The sequence below is a fragment of the Aquarana catesbeiana genome, linkage group LG06, assembly GCF_042186555.1.
Source record: "Aquarana catesbeiana isolate 2022-GZ linkage group LG06, ASM4218655v1, whole genome shotgun sequence".
Taxonomy (NCBI): domain Eukaryota; kingdom Metazoa; phylum Chordata; class Amphibia; order Anura; family Ranidae; genus Aquarana; species Aquarana catesbeiana.
Window position 1 is genome coordinate 8,910,119 of NC_133329.1, and position 18,263 is coordinate 8,928,381.

An 18,263-nucleotide genomic window follows, 5' to 3' on the forward strand; every position below is an offset into this window, starting at 1 on the left:
TACACAGTGCGTCACTTGTCCTCATTTGCCCGACATTTCATCACGAGTGTGCATCCTCAGGGGCGTACCCCAAGGTTCTGTGTTGGTGTACCCCAAGGTTCAGTGTTATTAGTGATGTACAGTAAATCACAGTGTTGATGATGTTCCCCAAGGTTCAGTGCTGGTGGTGTACCCCAATGTTTAGTGTTATTAGTGGTGTACCCCAAGGTTCAGTGTTAGTTGTGTACCCGGAGGTTCAATGTTATTAGTGATGTACTCCAAGGTTCAGTGAGAGTGGTGTACCCCAATGTTCAGTGTTTTTTTTTTTTTTTTAGTGGCATACCTTAAGGTTCAGTGTTATTAGTGGTGTAACCTACGTTCAGTGTTAGTGGTGTACCAAAAGTTTAGTGTTATTAGTGGTGTAACCCAAGGTTCAGTGTTAATAGTGTACCCCAAGGTTCAGTGTTAATAGTGTACCCAAAGGTTCAGTGTTAGTGGTATACCCCAAGGTTTAGTGGTGTACCCCAAGGTTCAATGTTAGTGGTGTACCCCAAGGTTCAATGCTAGTGATGTACCCCAAGGTTCAGTGTTATTATTGATGTACAGCAAATCACACTGTTGATGATGTTCCCCAAGGTTCAGTGCTGGTGGTGTACCCCAATGTTTAGTGTTATTAGTGGTGTACCCCAAGGTTCAGTGTTAGTTGTGTACCCGGAGGTTCAGTGTTATTAGTGATGTACCCCAAGGTTCAGTGTGAGTGGTGTACCCCAATGTTCAATGTTTTTTTTTTTAGTGGCATACCCTAAGGTTCAGTGTTATTAGTGGTGTAACCTACGTTCAGTGTTAGTGGTGTACCAAAAGTTTAGTATTATTAGTGGAGTACCCCAAGGTTCAGTGTTAATAGTGCACCCCAAGGTTCAGTGTTAATAGTGTATCCAAAGGTTCAGTGTTAGTGGTGTACCCCAAGGTTCAGTGTTAGTGATGTACTCCAAGGTTCAGTGTTATTAGTGGATGTACCCCAACATTCAGTATGAGTGGTGTAACCCAAGATTCAGTGTTATTAAGGATGTACCCCAAGTTTTGGTTTTATTATTGGTGTAGCCCAAGGTTCAGTGTTATTAGTGGTGTACCCCAAGGTTCAGTGTTAATAGTGTATCCAAAGGTTCAGTGTTAGTGGTGTACCCCAAGGTTCAGTGTTAGTGATGTACTCCAAGGTTCAGTGTTATTAGTGGCATATCCCAAGGTTCAGTGTTAGTGGTGTGCCCCAAGGTTCAGTGTTATTAGTGGTGTACCCCAAGGTTCAATGTTATTAGTGGGGTACCCCAAGGTTCAGTGTTATTAGTGGATGTACCCCAAGGTTCAGTGTTATTAGTGGATGTACCCCAAGGTTCAGTATGAGTGGTGTAACCCAAGATTCAGTGTTATTAGTGATGTGCCCCAAGTTTCAGTGTTATTAGTGGTGTACCCCAAGGTTCAGTGTTATTAGTGGATGTACCCAAAGGTTCAGTATGAGTGGTGTAACCCAAGATTCAGTGTTATTAGTGATGTGCCCCAAGTTTCAGTTTTATTAGTGGTGTACTCCAAGGTTCAGTGTTATTAGTGGTGTACTCCAAGGTTCAGTGTTATTAGTGGTGTACCCCAAGGTTCAGTGTTATTAGTGGTGTACCCCAAGGTTCAGTGTTATTAGTGGTGTACTCGGAGGTTCAGTGTGATTAGTGACGTACCCCAAGGTTCAATGTTATTAGTGGTGTATGACAAGGTTCTGTGTTATTAGTGGTGTACATCAAGGTTCAGATTGATTAGTGATGTACCTCAAGGTTTAGTGTTGGTGGTGTACCCCAAGGTTCAGTGTTATTAGTGGTGTACCCCAAGGCTCAGCATTGGGACCCTTAGTTTTGAACCTATTTATGAATGGAATCGAGTTTGGGATTAAAAGTCTAATTTAGTATTAGCAGTATCTAGGAAAAAAACATTAACAGTAGTAGGGGGCTCTATTTAACTTTTTTCCTTGTAAGTAATAAGGGCTTGTAGATGTCTTAAAGGTATTTTTCTCTCTCATTAATACAATACGAATAATGTCAGGAAAGGAGCTATAAAGCAGATCTTGGATCTTATATATTGTTACATGCCCAGTTATGTGTCAGTAATGTGTCATTGTAATTCTTCCAGGTCATTATTACCTCATTATTTCCTCTCTCAGAGATCACCATACCCCCCCCAACAACACCATTATCTTCTTTTCTCTCCAGAAGGATGGCACCATCTTTGTTTGGCCATTGTCCAGGGTCGCCATTTACTTCCTGGAATGAGATGTTAGCTCAGAGATGACACAATGACACAACCTTCTAAATCCTGGTGCCTGTGAATTTCTTAGCTGTGTACATTCATGTCTGATCTGCTGCAGTCTCTCTCTCTATGATTTGCTACAAAGTCACTTGTGGAGGGGAAACTGAGAAAATGCTTCCTCCTGCATGCAGCAGATTGATGATATCATCTCAGCCAAAGTCACTGTCTGCATCTCAAGGATGGCTTTTTAATGATAAAAGGTGGAGGTTTTCTGAAAAATGTTTCTGTATATTGTAAGACATCAGAAATGTATCCATGCAGGCTTGTAAATATACTGAATGAATGGATACATTGTAATGCTCCATCTTATGTAATATAAGGTGTGGCAGATCCCATAATACAATGTATTTTATGTTCATTTTCTCTAATTTATTATCTCTTAATCTCTGTTTTCTTGTTTCAGAGTTCACCACCCCTACGAGCCTCAGTAAGTTATAATTCCATTTCCGGGTTTTTTTGTGACAGAAATGATGATACTGTCAGGCTGGAGAGTTTGTTTTTGTAATAAAATGTGCTGTGGATATGATAAAAATACATTTAAAACAATCACAGAGATATCAGGTCTGTCATTGTCGGACACCTTCCAAGAGTGCTACTTATTGACTGTCATGTTGATCGATAGAGAATAGAATAGATAGAGAAAAAAACACATTTAACCGTTTCAGGACCACCCACCGCACATTTACTGCAGCAGGGCGGCTCGGCTGCACGAAGCATTGTACCTGTACATTGTTTCCTCTCTGGGGTCTGGGGCGTGCATGTGCGCCGCAGGCGACCCGCTCCCGCTGTGTCCAATCACAGTGGGAGACAATCAGGCCGCGATGGCCACCGGGACCTGCCAATAATTCACAGGAGAGGCAGAACGGCGGTCTGCCTATGTAAACAAGGCAGACCCTGCTCCCGCTGTGATTGGACACAGCATGAGCCAATAAGCTGGTCTGGTGGCTGCAATGGCCACCGGGACCCGCCAATCGTTCACAGGAGAGGCAGACCAGATCTTGTGTTTCTGCTAAGCAAGTTTTCCCCCAGTTAAGCCATCCCCTGCACAGTTAAAAATCACTCCCTAGGAGCACACTTAACCATTTGATCGTCCCTGATGTTAACCCCTTTCCTGCCAGTGTCATTAGTACAGTGACAGTACATTGTTTTTAGCACTGATCACTGTATTGGTGTCACTGGTCCACAAAAAGTGTCACTTATGCCGCGTACACACGGTCGGATTTTCCGACGGAAAATGTTCGATGAGAGCTTGTTGTCAGAAATTCTGACCGTGTGTAGGCTCCATCGGACATTTTCCTTCAGAATTTCTGACAAACAAAATTTGAGATCTGGATCTCAAATTTTCCAACAACAAAATCCGTTGTCGTAAATTCCGAGCGTGTGTACACAATTCCAACGCACAAAGTTCCACGCATGCTCGAAATCAAGCAGAAGAGCCGCACTGGCTATTGTACTTCATTTTTCTCAGCTTGTCATACGTGTTGTACATCACAGCATTCTTGACGCTCGTAATTTCTGACAAGATTTGTGTGACCGTGTGTATGTAAGACAAGTTTGAGCCAACATCCGCCAGAAAAAAAACATAGATTTTGTTTTCAGAATGTCCATTCGTGTGTACGCGGCATAAGTGTCCGATTTGTCCACAACAGTCCCGCTAAAGATCACTGATCACTGCCATTACTAGGAAAAGTAAAAATAAAAATGCCATAAAAATATCCCATAGTTTGTAGACGCGGTAACTTTTGCGCAAACAAATTAATATACGCTTATTGGGATTTTTTCACCAAAAATATGAAGCAGAATACATATTGGCCTAAATTGATGAAGAAATTTGATTTTTTGATTTTTTTTTATTGGATATGTTTTATAGCAGAAAGTTAAAAATTTAGTTTGTTGTTTTTCAAAGTTGTCGCTCTTTTTTGTATATATCGCAAAAAATACAAACTGCAGAGATAATCAAGTACCACCAAAAGAAAGCTCTGTTTGTGGGAAGAAAAGTACATAGATTTTTTTGTGTACAGGGCAGCACAACTGCGCAATTGTCAGTTAAAGTAACGTGCCGTATCACAAAAAATGGCCTGGTCATTAAGGGGGTGAAGCCTTCCGGGGCTGAAGTGGTTAAAGTGATTGTAAACCTTTTTGTTTAATAATAAACATCTTATGCCCCGTACACACGGTCGGATTTTCCGACGGAAAATGTGTGATAGGACCTTGTTGTCGGAAATTCCGACCGTGTGTAGACTCCATCACACATTTTCTATCGTATGCTCAGAATAAATAAAGAGATGAAAGCTATTGGCCACTGCCCCGTTTATAGTCCCGACGTACGTGTTTTACGTCACCGCATTCAGAATGATTGGATTTTCCGATAACTTTGTGTGACCGTGTGTATGCAAGACAAGTTTGAGCCAACATCCGTCGGAAAAAATCCTAGGATTTTGTTATCGGAATGTCTGAACAAAGTCCGACCGTGTGTACGGGGCATTATACTTTTTTCTGTACTCTGTAATGGTTTTGCACGGAGCAGCCCAGATCCTTCTATTTTGGGGTCCCTCGCTGGCGCTCCTGGCTCTGTGAGTGTCCCCATAGAAAGCTCCTTCCTTGTGTGGGCTCAATCCTGAGCTGTGTTACCTGCATCATTGGTGTGTGTGCAGTCTATTGCATTAGGGTGTGCACCCCAGAGCACAATGCATTTGTGTATATCAGCAGAGCAGTGGACGGTGTCAGTAGAGCAAAGCTTGGTGTCAGTAGGGCAGTGGACAGTGTCAGTAGTTTTTTTTATTTTTATTATTTTTAAATGATTTTTTACAATATAATTTTTTAATTAAAAAAAAAAATAGGAGCCCCGTTATGGGGCTTTGGTGACATATCAAGGGTCTAAACAGACCCCTGATGTCTCACGTTTGAGACAGAGAAAGAAACTGAGGACAGAGATTCCACGGTCCCTTTCTCTACAGCCTGCAGTAAACATAATTTAAAGCGGTGTTCCAGCCCAAATGTTTTTTTATAAAAAGTCAGGAGCTACACACACTGTAGCTGCTGACTTTTAATAAGAACACTTACCTGTCCAGTGAGCCCGTGATGTCGGCCCTCTGAGGCCGATCTGTCCATCGGATCGGGTGCCAGCGCCTCCATTCTAACTAAGGGAAACAGGCAGTGGAGCCTTGCGGCTTCACTGCTTGTTTCCTACTGCGTATGTGTGAGTCGTGTGGCGCTTTTTTGTGAATGGCCGGCTGTCTGGGACACACCCAGCTCCCAGAAGACAGCGGGCCCCATTTCCCAGGAGACAATGAGAGGGAGGACCAGAACGAACAGCTCTGTGGACTAGGAAGTGGAACATTAGGAAGATTGCTTAGCAACAGGCATTTCTGGTAAGTAATTTTTTTTTTCAAATGTTTTTTAACAGATCTTAAGGAGCCTGTTAATGTAATTTTTTTTTTAGGGTAGACCTCCGCTTTAACCCCTTCACGCTGACATAACGCAAATATGCAGCCTTTGGCTTGAAGGGGTTGTACCGGTGGGACGCCTGCAGCTGCACGCACCACCCCGGCACTGTTTTTTAGAGGCAACAGTCGGCTGTCTTGATAAGTTAAGCAGCCGCTCGCTGTTATCCCAAACAGAAGGAGGGGGCATCACCCCCTCCTGCCACCTTCCACGGCTCGCCCAGGCTCTCCCGTCCCACTGGGAGGCCCGAGTGACTGGCCGGAGACCTGAATTAAATCCCAAAAATGGAACTTATGCTTTAAGAGCTGGTGACCCTCTGACATGTCACCTTTGGCATGTCATTCTTTTGGGGGGGGAGCAGGTACCCTGTTTTTAGAGGGATCCAGCTCCCACTTCCTCCCCTGGCGCCGTGGCACCGGAAGGAAGTTCACCTCTCCCCCCTCCCTTCCTGCAATCTTCTGGGACACGTCACAGGTCCCAGAAGAATGCCCGGCCATTCACAGCGTGGCTCGGGCATGCTAAGTGCGTGCCCGGCTGTGAAGCCACAGCCGGGGACCCGCAGTTAGAATGCCGATGCCGCAGAGAGGAGGGGGAGAGGAACGGGACTTTGTACGCCCGCATCGCTGGACCGTGGGACAGGTGAGTGTCTGATTATTAAAAGTCAGCAGCTACACTTTATGTAGCTACTGACTTTTAAATGGGTGGAACTTCACTTTAAGTCAGAATTGGCTTAGATCAGGTCTTGGATCTAGTAACTTGGAAGCGATGTCATGACATCACTTCTGGTTTACTAAAGACTTAAAGGCGCCAAAAAATAAATAATAATTGAGCATTAAAAACTACCAAACTTGGTGTTTTGAATGCTTTTAAGTGCAAAGGAGGGATTTGGGGTCTTATAGATCCCAGATCTCTCCATAAAGACCTGTCACTGCTTATTACCGTCATAAGGGATGTTTATATTCCTTGTGACAGCAATAAAAAGTGATCAGAAAAATAAATAAATGAAAAGGACAGTGTAAAAACATCGCTCCATGCTCGCGCGCAGAAGCGAACGCATACGTAAGTCGCGCCCACAAATGTAAACCGTGTTCAAACCACACATGTGAGTTATTGCCTCATTCATTAGAGCGAGAGCAATAATTCTAGTGCAAGACCTCCTCTGTAACTGTAAACTGGTAACCTGTATAAAATTTTAAAGTGTCACCTATGGAGATTTTTAAGTACCATTCCACGAGTGTGCACAATTTTAAAGCATGTTCGGGAACTATTTACTCGGCGTAACATCATCTTATACAAAAAATTGGGCTAACTTTACTGCTTTTTTTAATTCATGAAAGTGTATTTCTTCCAAAAAAAATTGCATTTGAAAGATCGCTGCGCAAATACCGTGTGACATTAAATATAACAGTGATCGCCATTTTATTCTCTAGGGTCTATGCTAAAAAATATATATAATGTTTGGAGGTTCTAAGTATTTTTCTAGCAAAAAATACAGATTTTTACTTTTAAGCAACAAGTTCCAGAAAAAGGCTCAGGCATGAAGGGGTTAAGTTCAGTTAAGAATGAAATGAAAACAAGAGCAATCGGCACAGATCACTCACTGTGTTCATTCAGCAAAGAAAGACCAGTTAATGAAATATTTAGCAGCCCATTTCCTGCTCCTGAGAAGAGAGGAGGGAAGCTGGCAGCACTCAGGGGGGATGGGAAGCAGGAGGAATCAGCACCCTATGAGGTAATTAGGGTGTGCCCAGGCACACCAAGCACCCCCTGTGCACACGTCTATGGCTTGCAACTATAAATAAAGAAAATGTGGCATGGCCCTGTCCCGACACAGAATTTGGTTGACAACAGCCAGAGCCAAAGACTCAAGGAGGAGAGACAGAGTCAGGAAAGCCACTGCTCTCGGGCACAGTGCTGGATCGATATCAGGATTAGGTAAGTATAATAAGAGGGGGCGGAATCCTCTGCACAGAGTGTTTTTTAGCTTAATGCAGAGAATTAATGGAGAACTTTATTCAAAGCTATTTTGGCTATAATTCTCCTGGAATCACAGGAGTGCAGTTTGTTCGGCACTCCTGTGACCCTTTTTCAGCTGAAAGTCATTAAGTGGAAGAAAAATGCATGACCATTAAATCCTATGGAACTCTGGAAATATGAAACTCTTCAGATTGGTCAGTTGTGGGTTTGTTGGGTTTTTCAGTTGTGGGTCCTACTCGTTGCATTTTTGGTGCTCGTTTGGTGCGGTAAAAAAAAAAAAAAAACACACCAAAAACTGCACCACCCCACTGAAATGAATGGAAAAAGGCATCGAGCCACCAATTTTTATGCACCTGTTACTTCTATCCAAAGTCAAAGTGACACCAGAATGTATCCAAAAAAAATCTCTAATCTTGTTCCCAGTTCACTGCATTGTGGCCTCATCATACACACTGGCTCCCCAGCTGTTGCTGAGCAAAATAAAGGCAGCTTGCAGGATTTTTTTTTTTTTGGGCTTTACAAATGCAATTATTGCTGCAGCAGATTCTAGACATGGTACAGATCTGCCACTTTACAGGTAGAGTAAGGGGATCCCCCAGGACACTAAATTGGAAGCATTTTTTTTATTTTTAGGCTTTCACTTTAAAAATCAAAAAATCACTGCTCATTTAAAAATTAAGTTTTTCACAAACTTTTTTATTAATACATGTCCCCCAGGGCAGGACCCAGACCCCTATAACCATTGTATGCCTAATTACTTGCATATAAGCCTTCAAAATGGGCACTTTTGATTTTTGACATTCTGGTCCCATTAACTTTAATGGGGTTCGTTATTTGAGTCCAAACTTCCGCGATGTTCAAAAGTTCTGGTGCGTACCGAACAGGGGTCCGATCGGTCCATCCCTACTTACAGCTAGTGAAAACCCAAAATTCACTATTTAAGAAAATTAGAATATTACAGAAGACCAATAAAAAAAAGGATTTTTAATACATAAATGTTGGCTTAGTGAAACGTATGTCCATGTACAGTATAGTATGAATTCAATACTTGGTCGGGGCTACTTTTGCATGAATTTTGGCATCAATGCGGCGTGGCATGGTGGTGATCAGCCTGTGGCACTGCTGAGGTGTTATGGAAGCCCAGGTTGCTTTGTTAGCGGTCTTCAGCTCATTGGCATTGTTGGGTCTGGTGTCTCTCATCTTCCTCTTGACAATACCTCACAGATTCTCTATGGGGTTTAGGTCAGGCAAGTTTGCTGGCCAATTAAGCACAGTGATACTATGATCATGTGACCAGGTATTGGTACTTTTGGCAGTGTGAGCAGGTGCCAAGTCCTGCTGAAAAATGAAATCAGAATCTCCATAAAGCTGGTCAGCAGAGGGAAGCTTGAAGAGCTCTAGAATTTCTTGCTAGAGGGCTGTGCTGACTTTGGACTTGATAAAACACAATGGACTAACATTAGCAGATGACACGGCTCTCCAAATCATCACTGACTGTGAAAACTTCACACTGGACCTCATGCAACTTGTATTTTGTGCCTCTCCACGCTTCCTCCATACTCTGGAACCACAATGCAACATTTTCCACAGTCAGTGATGATTTGGGGCGCTATATCTATATCTATGTCATTTTTATGTAATTATCCACTGTGGTGGGGATTTGTTTTCTTCTTCCGGAGTGGGTGCACAATATATACTGTGTATATAGAGTGTTCGTTTTTCATGTCTGATCATTTGTGGACTTGTGATCTGTGCTCCATCCCTTTCGTTTTTGTATTAGTGTTTGGAAGTCCGCTGGGTGTTTTGAAGAATTTAAATTTGACAGCTATATCATATATATATATATTGTCAGGGTGTAGCGCTTTAAGGACACCACTACTCATTTTTATCCATTTCAGGGCTGGTTTTGCCTACTTTTATTCAAAAGAAAGTTCAAAACAAACACAGAAGATTCCCTCCCAGGGGTATTCAGTACTTCAGTCCTGCTACCAAAGTAAACGATTTTCAGCCCTCCTGGCTTGTACACACAGCTCTCCAGCTCAGGCCTTACACTTTAGGGCCTTGGTCTGTCTCCCACAGACCGGACGCTCAGCACCTCCGTGCGTACAGCAAATAGCCTCGTGCTACACTGGCTCCACCTCTGTCTCCTAGTTGAAGCCCTACTGACTCCCATGCCCAGACCTCCTGTCTGCAGGGTGGAGTCGTCTCCAACTGGAAGCCTAGAGCCTTGGTCTGGTGACTACTTAAAGCCCAGAACACAGCTAACTCATTAGTGAACTGGCTATATATATATGATTTTATTCATTATAATGTACTTATTTTGATGTGGGAGTGAGTAAATGACTTTAATCAGACAGAATAGTTATTAACATTTATTAATTTTTGTAGAGTGCTTTGCAGGGATCTCATATAATATTTTTTTTCTTTTTCTTCAGGTGCTCAAGCCTACGACTGTACACAGAGAGGTAAGTCACCAAGTGAGGGATCTCTGATACAAGAACTCAGACAAGCAAGAAAAAAAGATCATCGCTATATCTTACACTATTTAATTTATTTTGACTGAAATAAATTACAACAAATAACTCTACATATGGATTTGAACTACATGAATAAAACCAATAGAGCTATACACACACCTGGATCAGGAATTGACCTTCTTAAGTCTTATGTGATCTCATGAGAACCTATCACTGGGGTTCATTTTTTATCCGCTTGCTGTGAGCCCACAGTGCAATTAATGCGGGTGGGCGGCAGCTGCATGCTAAGCGACATACTAGTACATCAATATATGTGCACCGGCAAGCCCTCTGGGGAGTGCAGCGGTGCAATCCCATGATCGCTCAGCATAGAGCGCGGTCCTCTGTGAGCGGCCGGGGTATCATGTAAGTACTAGGACCAATTATAGTGAGTGCATGATTGCATTCTTGCAAAACTGTCATGAATAGCTTTCTATTCATTAACAGCTTGTCCACTGTTGTGATGCTGTGATTGGCCTGCAGCTATCACATGGTACCTAGCACCCTGTACAATGTTATTAGTTGTAGCCAATCACAGCATCACAATAGTAAGGGAGCTGTCACGAGTGAAAGCAATGCATGACAGTTAAAACTATTGCTTATAACAGTAATCATCACTGCTATAAGCAAAAGAAAAAAAAAAAGCATGATCACCTCCTAGAGTAGTACAGTGCCACTAGGGTGACACTGAACTACTCTGATGACAGTATATAAAAAAATAGGGCTGTTATTGATTAAAATTTTCGTGTTCGATTAATTGATTTCTTTTTAATTGATTATTCGATTAATTTCGATTAATTACAACGCACATACAGATCCAACTACTTTTAGCTGATCTCCTTGCATTGCAACTCTGCATTAGTCAGTGGCAAATGTGGTATACACTGTATACAATGACCCGACACTAGTTAGTTTCCACAATCCATGACTTAACTTCACAGTTTACACAAATACGTTTTAAATTCAAACTGTAGCACTGACGTAAGTCATTTTTTTTTATTAAACTTTAAGAAAAACGTAGAAAGTTAGTTTAAGTTTAATTATAAAACTTATCTAGTATATTGACTGTCAAATTTGGTTATCAAATTTACCTACACTTAGCTCACTGAATGATCCCAGTTAACCACATCCATATTTACCATCACTGTCCAGGCTGTCCGGTGATGTCACTGACATCGACGTCACCGGACTCCTCCCCCCTTCCCTTTGTTAGCAGATGGAGGCACTTGGGCAAGGGGGAGGAGTCCTGTGACGGAACTCCCTGAAGACCCAGAAGCCGGCGGAGAGGTGAGTACCGATCAAAAGAAGTTTGATCGATCAAAAAAATTAACGATTAATCGAGGAATTAATCTTTAATTTCTACAGCCCGAAAAAAATAGGAAAAAAAAGGAAAAAAGGGGAAAAAATTGGGAGATGGAGAAACAGCATATGGCAGCAATCGGGTGTGCTGCAGTGCAGGGAGCATGCTAATAGGAGGAGTGAGAAGAGTGACAGAGAGATAAGGCTATCTATGTGCTGCTTTTCATTCACTGTGCTCTCAGGATCAGCATGTTATTTCTTTTGGTGAATGGTGGGTGTAGTTTATTGTTATTGGAGAAGATCTGCAATGCTGGACAAAGCGGTTGATGATAGATTAGCAACTATTGTACATTTACTATATACCCCTTATATAGCCATGTAGGTGAGTGGAAATCAAAGGCCCCCATCGTACTGTAAATTGCGCTTCCAGATTCCAATTAGCCACCCATGATGCCCCTCACAATAACTGGAGCAGAATATTTTTTTCATAGGTACATATTACTAATAGGCAAGCTTTTTTTGCCAACTGCTTGCCTATTAGTCTTGAAAATGGAAATGTTTGATTCACCGATTCAGGCTTGACATACACTCAACCAATGGGAAAACCATTTAATACAGAAATTGGCAGATCTTATCAACTTCTCTACTGCTGAACTGTCTAAACAGAAAAAAAGAGAACATGTCACCGACATCTTTACTCATCTTTCAGCCCCAACATTTTCCAAATTCATCATTAAAATAAACTTTTTGTTACAATATTACCAGTGATGATCCTGAATGTGTTTTATAAAATATTGATTTTTTTTCTGATCGATTTGTGCTACAGAGGGGACCTCCTTTACTGTAGTGATGGAAGTATTTATGATGTATATGGATTTATCATTCTACATGGACAGAGTTCTGAATTCCTTATCAGCCAGATTCCCCTGTGTCACACGGCAATATACCTCAGTAATCCTGGACATTGCAGGTAAATTAAAAAAAAAGTACTTTTTGTTTCATTGTATCTTTTTAATTTCTGTGCAAGGTTTTATGTTGTAGAAATTATTTCAATGGTATCTGTGGGAGCAGTCAAACTGACAATCTAGATGCACTTCACAGTGCCAATCCACTTCCTTCCATTCTACCTCAAAACTGGCACTTGCTTCTTCATACCCTGCACCTCAACCAAAGTGCACAATTCCACCCTCCATTCCTGCTCCTATGCTCTTATTTTCACTTTATGTTTCTAAACTGAAGGTCACTTTTTTTATATTCTCCACCCATCAATTAATGCACATTTCTTCAGACTCCTCTTCTGAGCTGATGTGAATTCCTCCTCTATACACAATGATCAGAGGGATGTCTAAGTCCTTCTTTGCCTGCTATCTCACTCAGCCTATGATGTGCTGGTAAGAGGGGATTAGGTAGTAACACCACTTCCCATACTTATATGGAGGTATGGTGACTGTCTACAGAGGGACATACCGTAGATGTTCCACTGAACCACCAATGTAATTGCTTTTTTAGGGATTTGCTGAGACCCTGAGAGAAAAACTCAAAACAGCCTGTGATTTTGTAAATAATGAAACTCTAGCCCTTTGATTAAGGAGAACTTAAAAATTTGGAAAATAACAGCTGACGGACTTTAGCGGTACCAGAAGAGGACAATGAAAATCCAATGGATAAAATATTGTCTTTATTACAAAAGTTAAAATTTAACATACTTTTTCTAAAAGAAAACCCTTAGCTCAATACATAGATAACATGTCAATTATTACTCTTATGTGACTCTATTACTGCTCAAGAGGTTGACACGTTTCACAATGATAGCTTCCTCAGGATATCTATATCTTGACCACGGATAGAGATGGCCTATCCAAAGAGAAAGGCGTAGCTTTTAATAATACTGTATCAAAACATCAGCATAATACACATGTCAACCTGCTTTTGGAGTTCCCATATTATATGGGATCTTAATATATTGGAGAACTTGGATAATCTTCTAAGGAGAACTTCAGGAGTTGTTCACTAACGGTGTAGGGGGGAGGGGGGCAGTAAAACCTCATGGGTTAGCCATTTTTTTTTTTTCAAAAAAAATTGTATTGAAATAAAGGAAAAACACTCACAATAGTCAGACAATGAGAAAGTGAAAATCACAACAGCAAAAACTGAGGATCTGAAGATTGTCTCAGGAATTACACATAAGGTCGAAGTACAAAACAAATTCAGTAAGTATGAAAAAAATAAGAGCAGCAAGAGCAGGTTAATTGATGTAACCAAAAGTCAATTGAATTGTTGTATTGTAACCCAACTTGGGAAAGGAGCTATGCAGCGATCTATAACTTCATGGGTTTGCCGTATCCAAATAGGTCATTCGATTGTGAAGGCGGGATGAAAGGGGTGGGGGGGCAATAAGGGGAATCAAATCAAATATGGCAAGGTAAGGGGAGAGGGTCTAGCGGTTGGTATTTAGAACCTCACCAAGTGGTATGTTGATTACCTGGGGGGTTCACGCAAGGACTTATGCCGCGTACACAATTGGAATTTCCGACAACAAATGTTCGATGGGAGCTTGTTGTCGGAAGGTCCGACCGTGTGTAGGCTCCATCGGACATTTTTTGTATTTTGAATTTCCAACAACAAAAATTTGAGAGCTGGTTCTTGAAGTTCCCGCCAACAAAATCCATTGTCGGAAATTCCAATCGTTCGTGTGTACACAATTCCGACGCAGAAAATTGCACGCATGCTCGTAATCAAGCAGAAGAGCCACACTGCCTATCAAACTTCATTTTTCTCAGCTCATCGTACTTGTTGTACGTCACCGCGTTCTTGACGTTTGGAATTTCTGACAACATTTGTGTGACCGTGTGTATGTAAGACAAGTTTAAGCCAACATCCGTTGGAAATAAATTCAGGATTTTGTTGTTGGAATGTCTGATCGTGTGTACGCGGCATTAGGATCAGCTTTAGAAATATTGAGACGTGAGGTGTATTGCACCAGGAAAAGGGAGGTGTAGGGGAACTTAATCTACTTTCCCCTAATCAAATCTAGTCCCTTTCCCTCTTTGTCTCCCTATTCCCAAGAATCAGGCTCTCATGGTCTACTATTGTTTTGGGTGTTAGCCATTGTTTAACTCCCATCACCCACTCCCTCTTTATCCACAGAGTCTGCAGCTGCAAGGCTTTGCTTCATGGTAGTAACTATACCCCTTGCCACTTTTGGTAGGCACTACTGTCTGCCAATTGCTCCCTTTTAAAGCTTGACCCCATCTTTTGACATACATTACATAGTCTATTCAGGCCAGCTTGGACCAAACAAACTATGTCCCTCACTAACATGTAAGGCCGCTGGATGTGCTTTATAACAGCTAGATACAACATACCGCACTTTGTTCCAGTCTATCACAGCATTGCTCGGCCAATCAGAGTGATCAATGTATTCTATCAATGAGAACAAAGCTTCCCCTGAATGTCTGAGTCAGAGAGGTGGGCTGATGATGTCACAACCTTTGACCCAGCCAATCAGAGGACACTTTGTATTCATTGATTGAATACATTACTTTCTCTGAATGACTGAGCGCTGCTGTTATAGATTCTAATGTGTTCTGGGTATGAGACTGGAAGTCTCGGCTCAAATCTGGAACACAGTGTGGTCTGTTGTATGTAGCCAGGGCCAGGAGCACCAGCGAGGGACCCTAGAAGAGGAGGATCTGGGCTGCTCTGTGCAAAACCACTGAACAGAGCAGGTAAGTTTATAATATTTGTTATTTTTGTAGAAAAGAACTAGACTTTAGTATCACTTTAAGTATGTCAAAAGATGGAGTTCAGCTTTTAGTGGGTGGGGTTTCTCTCCAAGAGCCCCACAACTGTGTGCAATACATGAAGGGTCCAAGGTGTTAAAGGAGATGGTAAGGAGATGGTGCAACACCTCCTCACCACCTGTCAAATGCCTTCTGAAGAGCAATCTGAATGCACATTACTCTTCAGAGACCGAAGCCCATGTGAACAAGCCCTAACATAGCTGAGGAGTACTAAGCAAGCATTAACAGTTGAAACAATGGACACTTATTCTCAGTAGTATGTAATGTATAGCACAGCTTACATAGTGCAGTGGCCAGGAACATGTAATGAGCAGCACAGCTTATAGGGTGCAGCAATCAGGACTATTTGAAATACAGCATAGAGTATGCCAGAATACAACATAATGCACAGCATACAGAGTGCAGCATTAGGGAGCAGGAATTGAACAACACTGTGAATAGCATGCAGGGTTCAGTGGTTAAGAGTATGAAATATACATAATTCCACTTTAAATACTTGTTTGAGCCAATCAAATCACACAGTGGTATTTGACAGTCATAGAGACGAGATCTAGCTTGAAACTTGGTAGGATTGGCTCCTTTTTGTGTGACTTTGATGAGTAGTCTTGTTTTCTTACCATTTTTTATGCTACTGTTGATGTTTGGAACTTTATTCTGAGTAATTAATTTCTACAAAAAATAATAATTCAGTTACAAATGAAACTATCACCGATGACAAGAATGTCTTCTTGCAAAGCATAACAAAAAACTATGAGGATGATTATATTACTTTTTATGAATACTTGTACGCACTATGGGAATGCAATCAGTCCCTCCTCTATGGGTTGAAGAGAGCTCTGGAGATTTCCCCTGCGGAGTCCATCATTGTGGTTTATACATTTGGCTCCATGGCGGATTACAATGACACTCAGCTGATGTCTGATGTTTATACACTGATGGAGGAAAAGAAGTCCCAAGTAAGAGTCTTTAATGTAAATTTATACATCATCTACGTATCTCTGATCCATTGCTAAACATTTGATTTTTTTCTACAGGTTTATTTCATGTGGTGCTCATGGGGTTGTCCTATCCCGGAGGATGTATTTAATAGCATTTCATCTCTTAGTTATGGAGAATCCCTTAATATGGATAATACAGATTATTACAAGGTAAGAATCATATTAGAAGCACAAGACACTTACAGTATTAGTGAAGCAAATCATTTTGGTGGTGGATACATTATGTATGGAATTCCAGTTCAGTTCTACTACATATGTCTGTAAATTGCTTTAGAGGTTATAATTTGTGATGAGCCAAACTGTCCTGGGCTTGGTTCAAAAGGAGTTTCATGAACTTCAAAGATGCTTGGATGCTAAACCAAACCCCTTGAAAATCAATGAAATCCAAAGTTAAAAAATGGCCATTTTCATGGCTACTAGGTAAGTGGGTATCAAAATTTGCATGGGGAGCAGTGCTCTGGGGGAACATGTACCAATGTAGAACTTTTTTTAAGAAATTCTAATTTCAAAAAATTGGCAAATCCTTTATTTTAAAAAATCCAGTAAAATCCCTCAATGAATATGCATCATCAAGCACTATTTCCAACTATTGGGTGCACACTATTAATCCAGACAGTACTAGCTCCCCAAGTTTCCATCAGCTATTTAGGAGAAGGGGAGGGGATAGTGATGACATTATTAACTAACTATGGTTACAACCATATTTGATCAATGTCATTGCCCAAATATGGCCACATACAGTATGGCCAGTGGCCATATTTTGGTAGTGATGTCACTACTATCCCTGCCCCTTTGCCTAAAAAGGATGGGGATTCCATTGGTGCAAGGACCCACACCTTCCTTAGGAAAAAAATGACAGTGTGAAGACAATTATTTCTGAGGTTAGTAGAAGGAAAGCTAAAAGCAAGTGGAGCTGTTTCTTGTTCTCCATGTCTTCCATTTCGTTGGTCTCTTTCTCCTGTTCCCTTTCTGGTTTCATTCCAGAAAATCAGGGCACTCAAAAGTCCCTACAACATGGTTGTACCAATTCAATCTTCGTGTGAAACTTTGACATGGTAATATAACAGTTATATTCAATATACAGTGCCTTAAAAAAGTATTCATACTCCTTGAAAGTGTCATATATTGAAGTGGTAGAAAGTGGTAGAAATGCCACTTTAATACATAATGATTTGCTCCCACCGAATAGGAGGCTGAATGGGCTAAAGTTTGGGAGTTCTGACAAAACTTTCAGCTTATCCTTAGTGATTAGTGGTGAGCTGATGCCAGTGCAAGCCCCAGTTATACAAGAAAAAAGGACAACATTGGATGGCACAGTGAGGTGGTGAACCAGACTATGAAAGCAGTGGAGAGCACATATAAAATGCAAAGTAAACAGGGTGATGAGAGGAAGGGAAGAAAGAGGTCTATATGCATAGTCATTGAAACTCAGAAAAAGAAAAAAGGAAAAGAGGAATAAATAAAACATAATTTAAGACCAGGGTAACAAAAGGGACAAAATGTGAAAAAAAGGAAAATAGACACAAAAAAAGAGAAAGAAAACCCGAAAAATGAAAGGAAGGAAAAAAGACAATAAGAAAAACAAAGGAAAAGAGAGAAGAAAAACAAGAAAGGGAAAAAGAGGGAAAAAAGAAAAAAAAGGGGGGGGAGAAAACAAATGCCACAGGATGAAAATGGAAAGATTAAAAAACCAGTAATGTAAATAAACACAAATAATAATTAATAAAATTAAATTAAAAAATACAAAAAATGAATGAAAATCATCGCAGAAATATAATGAAACATTAACAGAAAACCAGATAAAAGAGATAAAAGTTCAATTAAAAAGGAAAGAACACAAAACAGTGGGAAAAAAGAAAAAGAAAACAGAAAAAAGGAAACCTCTGGCAGGAGATCATAGA

At 41.0% G+C, this 18,263-nt stretch overlaps 1 protein-coding gene across 1 annotated transcript in view; it reads left to right on the forward strand.

Moving 5' to 3' along the window:
* The first annotated feature begins 2,667 nt into the window (after positions 1 to 2,667).
* The window catches only part of LOC141147839 (uromodulin-like), an 80,403-nt gene continuing 64,807 nt past the window's right edge, over positions 2,668 to 18,263 (forward strand). Inside the window, exons 1-5 of the mRNA XM_073635004.1 lie at positions 2,668 to 2,752; positions 10,182 to 10,211; positions 12,388 to 12,531; positions 16,055 to 16,320; positions 16,399 to 16,512. Coding sequence (XP_073491105.1) covers positions 2,668 to 2,752; positions 10,182 to 10,211; positions 12,388 to 12,531; positions 16,055 to 16,320; positions 16,399 to 16,512 — 639 coding nt within the window. The remainder of the gene's footprint in view (positions 2,753 to 10,181; positions 10,212 to 12,387; positions 12,532 to 16,054; positions 16,321 to 16,398; positions 16,513 to 18,263) is intronic.